Source organism: Pogona vitticeps, chromosome 2 (assembly GCF_051106095.1).
Source record: "Pogona vitticeps strain Pit_001003342236 chromosome 2, PviZW2.1, whole genome shotgun sequence".
Lineage (NCBI taxonomy): Eukaryota > Metazoa > Chordata > Lepidosauria > Squamata > Agamidae > Pogona > Pogona vitticeps.
This window is the reverse complement of record NC_135784.1, coordinates 283,674,788-283,681,253: the sequence shown is the minus strand read 5'-3', so window position 1 is coordinate 283,681,253 and position 6,466 is coordinate 283,674,788. Positions and strand designations below refer to the sequence as shown.

Sequence of the window (6,466 nt, the reverse complement as noted above, 5' to 3'; positions counted from 1 at the left end):
TTTATATCATTCATTCAACATTTATGTTTTATTCATTTTGTTATTTGCTGCATTGAATTAATATGCATAGGATTGTTTTCTGCATATTATCAGTATTATATTCCATCTAACTTTGTAGTTAAATGCCTCTTGCAAACAAGATGTTCCCCTCAAAGTATAACTGTGTGCATTTTTGATTCTTGTATGGTACATAACATTCTTCTGCAAAATAGAATTGGTGAGATTTAACAAGACAAAAGTATTAAAACATGCCAGGTTTAGATCCTTCATAGAAGTATATCATGAATATTTGTCTAAGGAGGATAATTGACAACAAGAGTCCTGTTTGATTCTGCCCTCATTTTTGAGTAAGATTACACAAGTATGTAAGATTACAGGTTCATAGCAGTGCTGTCACTTTCTTTGAACGTAATATTTGTGTGAACAAAGTGACCTAACAATTCTGCTTGTTCACATGATAAGCAATACTTTTTAAGTATCAAAAGCCATTATTCCTAATTACTGGTCCCATACTGACCACACAGATGGTCTTATTCACATTCTTATTTATCCAAAATAATTTACAGGCAAAGCTACTATTTACATTCACCAAAAAAATGAAATGGGTAGGCACACACTACTTCAGCATGTACTACAGTATTAGTTCAGGTGGTACAATTCATGAAAATTAATTCATCAAAGGAAGATGAGAATGCTGACTCTTGCTATAAAATAAGGATTCTCTGAAAGACAGAAATAATTTGTAGTAGAAATTGAATAACCTGAAAGTGTCCAGGAGACAGTTTAAAAACAGAATAGTACATGTCTCCTCCAGGCTATAAAATTAGATCTTTAATCAACAGAATCATAATTTATTTCTTACAAAGACACTTTGTATACATATTGTAGCTAGCATCTTCCTTACAAATACATCCCAAATTAGAAAATAAATCTCAAGGTAGTGGTTTCAAAAAAAAAAACTATTAAAAGTAATGATCACAGAGATTAATAACAGAAATTTTAAAAACAAAGTATTTCAGGAATTATCAAAGGTATGCATATCCTGTAAAGATTAACACAAAAGATATAAAGGTAGGAACAGTGCATTCTTTAGAAAAGTTCTGTCCAGTACAATTGACATTTTAGTCTTTCTTTGTTCGTTTAGCTCTTGCAATATTTTCCTGGCGCTTCTGCTTCTTCTTCTGCTCTCGCTCCCTGGCTTCAATCATTTTTGCCAGTTTCCATGACAGTATTGCACTGGCTAAGAAGAGGGGTGTAAGAGCTAGGATCACTGTTGTAAGAAATCCATATGGATCCTTTGCAGCCCATTCCACAATATATTCAGCCCAGGATTTGATAGTGTCAAACATCTTTTCTGCTACCTAATTGGGGAAAATCCTTCAAAAGAAAAAAATATATAATACCTTCACATGACTAATATGCAAACAGTTATTTATTCAGGGGTGGGGAAAGGAATTCAAAATCAGATCCGTTTATGTGTAGTGTGGTATGCATAATATTAGCATCATACATTTTTGTTTATGCTGCAACAGCTAGTGGATGACTTTATTAAAGCTACAATAATGATGAAGTCATCTTTTAAAAATTCTTTTTAAAAACACAGCACATAAGCATTTACATAAACTGCAGATACAAAAAACCACTTTAAATGAAAAAGTCATATTGTATAAAAGAATAAAAAATGCATCATCTAACAGCATACTAGGTATTTTCCTTTAGAACTAGGTTGGATTCAACAAAAGCCTCCCATAGATTGAAAGGCTCCTTTCATGAATGGATGGCTTCTACAACAGGGTAACTCTACTGGTAGAACTAGGGAGATAATATTTGTTGTATCTTGCTTCCCCCCCAAAGTTCCTTTTGCTCCTCTGATAGTTTCTCATGAAAACTTAGAGGACCCTCCAGAGCAATACAATAGGTGGAATGGATGGCTACAGAAAGAAGGTGTCAGCCAAGTTCATCCTCTTCTCTTCCACATGCAGAAGCATGTTGAGTGGAATTTTGCTTAGAGGCTGGTCCCACTGACAGAATAAAAAGCTGTGTCCAACTCATTGGTTTTTTTTAACTACATGCAAATCAAAGTATTTACTTATTCAACTGGCATGTGACAGACCTAATAGCTGCACATCACAGTGATCCTAGAGATAATTTTTTACTGGCCTGCAGGCAAAAGTTTGTTTTTGAAACTCTGCCAAGTTCTAGGCATCATAGCTCATAATCATGCTGTGAAATTTGCTAGTGATTAGTACCATATTAGAGCATCTTTACCAAGGGACAGATGGCCCTTCAGCAAAACATTCTGAATAGGCAAAGCTGCTGTTCAGATGACAGGACAGGTGAAATAAATCTGTGCTCAGCAGTTCTAACAAGAGAGAAACCTCAGAGAAGGGGCTGCCCCTGCAGAGAAATAAGTTAGGTGGTGGTCATATCTAGAGTTGTCCTAACCATATAGCATTGAAAAGTTAAAAAAATGGATAGGACTTGGCGTGCCTGACAAAATAGTGATCACACGAATAGACTCCCTTTTCCTCACAAAAGTTAAGGTAAAGGTTCCCCTTGACATTTAGTCAGTTGTGTTCGACTCTAGGGGGCGGTGCTCATCCCCGTTTCCAAGCCGTAGAGCCAGCGTTTGTCTGAAGACAGTTTCCGTTGTCACGTGGCCAGCGCGACTTAGACCTGGAACGCTGTTTACCTTCCCACCAAGATGGTACCTATTTATCTACTCGCATTTACATGCTTTCAAACTGCTAGGTTGGCGAGGAGCTGGGACAAAGCGACGGGAGCTCCGTCGCGTGGATTCGATCTTATGACTGCTGGTCTTCTGACCCTGCAGCATACAAAGGCTTCTGCGGTTTAGCCTGCAGTGCCACCACATCCCTCACAAAAGCTAAGAGGTACACTTTTCACACACTTATATGGTATTAATGCTGTGCAATCACTCGTGCCAAAACAAAGATGGTGTAATACCATCACAATTTTAAACCACAAAGGCAAAACAAGAAGACAAACTATGGAGTGAAATGAAAACACAGGTGCATCACCTTTGCATTTAATTCCAGGTGTCTACTCACACACCAGTCCTTCCCCAATAGGACGTGAATATCACTTCTCATTGCTCTTTTGCCATGTTTCGCCCTCTTTAGCAGATACAGAACGATACTGTTAAAGTCATTTTCTTCTTTTGCTACCATGACCATATTATTATCTCAGATCCTTTCCCCGGGTATTTATATAACATCCAGTAAATATAAAAGATGATCCTGCACTTACCCAAGAAGCTGAGAAGCTCCAGTTTAACTATGCACAACAGGATTGGAAACAGATGTTGAAGAGAACAGAAATAAATAACCTTGGGAAATAAAATTAAAAAAAGTCTGGTCACTACTGTTGTAGATGAATGTAATAATCCAAACCAGAATATCAGGCAATATTTGCATGTGCTAAAGGTGCTGTTTTAAAGGTCTAAGTTACATTCACGTTAATGCTAAGAATCTGATACATTAATTACCTCTCATTCTATTAGTCAAACCTAACAGTGGCATGGGTTCTGCATTCATCAAAACAGTGACACTTTGCCATGTATAGCTGTGAAAAAATTATGCAAAAATTCCATAATTTGGAGATTTCCTCCTATTGACATCAAGGGGAAGAATTACATCTAAGGAACAACTATTAAAGAGCTACAGGCCAGAATCCTGTTTGCAGTTGCAGAATGTCACTGATTTGTGGATGGAGCACTCTGGCTTGCAGTTGGACAACTCACAGACTGTTGGTCAAAAACAGTGAGGTTTACATACACGTAACACACCCTTTGTGCACTTGGTGTAAAAAGACAACTGTGCATGCAACAAGATGATTTGTGCATGGAAAAAATAAACAGGGTTTTGAAACTAAATATATGCAGTAATAAAATAGTAGCTCAGCAGGGGAGGAAAAAATCCCTAAAAAGCATTGATTTCTGCAAAAAGTTTTGAAAGATATTAGTCAAGAGAACTTTAAGATAACGTGGACCAGGCAACAGACAGGACTGTTCAAATCACAAGGATACACAATGACTTGTGAAATATTCAATATGTAAATAATCCCTACTGTGTCAGAGTTTACTTCCAGATAAATGTATCAAGGATTGCAGCCTAAATATGGCTTAACCCAACATTGCTAAAAAAAACATAAAACAAAATACAGTGTGCTCTTGCTTAGGAACAGGCACACAGCTGTTTATTAGACTCCAGCCTCCATCATCTCAGATAATGGCCATACTTTGCTGGGTTGGGCAAGTACAGCACAGAGGCAAATGCAGTAAATTGCCTCTTAAATGCCTTACCCTGCTCACAGTCAAGGAGAATGAAAAGCAGACCTCCATTATTTAAATGCATGGCATGACAAAACAGTTACAATCCAAAGTAGCAATTAAAAGTCCAAAACCAAGATGGGCTTCAGTCTTGGTTTGTAGGTAAGTATGCTGTTGAAAATATCCCTACACTGAAAGTCTGCCTTTATTTCCCCTAAACTTAAGCACAAAAGTTGGTGAGTTGTGTTAGTCAATTAAAAATAATCCCTAAATACTTTTACTAGAGCCCACAGGATCGTGACAGTGTGTCTGGTCCTCAGAGAGGCATCTGAAGTCACAACATGTGAAACCAGCAGCACCAAATCAAAACAGAAACAATAACAGAAATTCATCAGATTTAGCCAAAAAGCTTCTCAAAATGGAACCATTAGCTCCAATCCCAAAGTATGTGTGTCAGGATTGAAATGTATGCACTCATTCGAATAACATCCTTCTTCCCATCTGTTGGAACTCTGCTCCATTAATTAAAAAAAATTATCCAATCGTTAGTTTCAGATCATTTTTCCTGAGGCTTTTTGGCTTTTCACAACTGCTGGAAACTGAGGAGTTCAACAGCTGCAACCTTCTCAAAATCCAGGCCCGTGTCCTAGAAACTTCACCTTTTGAATTTCGGCCTACTGGGAAGCATTAATAATAATAATAATAATAATAATAATAATAATAATAATAATAATAATAATAATAATAATAATAATAATAATAATAATAATATCTGATCCTTCTGATCAGGTTAAAGCCCGTTAGTAACAAAAATGTGGCACAAGAAATTACTGTATATAAAAATTTCCGCAAGAAACTACTTTATACAAAAATCTCCGGATGGTGAGGGGTAAAAAAGGGGCCCTTCTCCCCGCAAAGTTGCCGATCCTCCCTATATTATATGCCTGGAACGGGGATGCGAGGCTTGAAAGGTTCCCACGAAATAAGCGCCTTTGTCTTCTGGGGAGGATTAAACTCTTCCTCGGCCTGGGAGGAAACGGCGAGGCAACCGCGGGAGCCTGAACGCAAAGCCGAGAGGAGCCGCCGGGCTGTTAGTGAGGAGGGTCGCCGAAACGCCCCTTTGCTCGGGGCCCTTCCCACCCTTCACTTCCGAAGAGGGGAGCCTCCGCCACCCCGAAAGCCGCCTTCCTCTTCCTTCCTTCCTTCGAAGCAAAGGCTTCCCTCCACCGCCAACCGCCAACCGCCCCCCCCCCGCAACCGCCGAAGTAGGCAGCCCCCCCCCCTTGACTTAAAAGAGTCACTCACCCGCCAACAGGAAGAAGGAAGTGGGAGAAGCCTCCGCCTCCTCCGAACCCCACGTGCATTCTTGAGGGATCATGGAGGATGGGCCGGAAAGAGAGGCCCCGTGACACAGAGCCCGACCAGAAGCGCTTGTTCACAAGGCGCGCCCTCTGTCGGTCGCTTGGAGATGACACATCTGGACCATAGTTGATCCACTTGGAGGCTTTTCCCACGAGGAATTTAAAATAATAAATAAATGTGGGAGCTGTCCTTTTGTTTTGTGGGGGCGGCGGCGGGGGATGGGGAGAACTACAGCTCACAGAATTCTCTGATGAGCTAGCTTGGAGGGGGATGAATTCTGGGATTTGTAGTCCAAAAAAAGGAAAAAGTTCCTAGTCTGGCGGAAACAATGGACAAATGAGGATTTTTTAGAGACGAATGGAAGAGTCAAACTCTTTCTCGGTGAGGTCAAGTTCATGAAGGAAACCGGAGACGCACAAATATATTTATATATAAACGTTGTTCGTTTTTCCTCCAAAGCAGCTTTAATTTATCTCAATTAGACTTTTCGAAAGAGACCTACAGGAAACTGGTCAGCCTGGCGATGTCTCCTATTTCCTATCTCTGAGCCCAGAGCCGGATTTGAGGGGTGGCAGCACCCTCACTGTGGGGGCTTATGGGGTTTGGTGTATATGGGGAGGGGGGGTATGCCGGACGCCCACGCCATCACCAGAAGGGACCCCCTCGGGAAGCTGGACTGCCACCAGCCGCTCTCCTTCCGGGCGGATCTCTAGCGCGGCTCCCTCCTTGCTGCTTGGGGGGAGACAATGGAGCGGGCGAGACTTCTGTGGGTCTCCCTCCTCCTCCAGGTGAAATGCCATGGGGAGGCTAAGA

General features: G+C 40.6%; 1 protein-coding gene across 3 annotated transcripts; it reads right to left on the bottom strand.

The window, feature by feature from the left end:
• SMIM15 (small integral membrane protein 15) lies at positions 1–5,731 on the bottom strand. Of its 3 annotated transcripts, XM_078384561.1 has the most exons (4): positions 5,597–5,731; positions 3,271–3,349; positions 2,269–2,397; positions 1–1,377 (listed from the first exon to the last, which is right to left on the bottom strand). In XM_078384561.1, exon 4 carries the CDS (start codon positions 1,347–1,349, stop codon positions 1,122–1,124), a length of 228 nt encoding a protein of 75 aa, XP_078240687.1. In that variant the 5' UTR covers positions 1,350–1,377; positions 2,269–2,397; positions 3,271–3,349; positions 5,597–5,731; the 3' UTR covers positions 1–1,121. The 3 variants fall into 3 exon arrangements, with proteins under 3 accessions (XP_078240687.1, XP_020639386.1, XP_020639387.1); XM_020783727.3 differs by lacking the exon at positions 2,269–2,397 and having other exon boundaries at positions 810–1,377; positions 5,597–5,727; XM_020783728.3 differs by lacking the exons at positions 2,269–2,397; positions 5,597–5,731 and adding an exon at positions 5,432–5,514 and having other exon boundaries at positions 810–1,377.
• Positions 5,732–6,466: the final 735 nt, after the last annotated feature.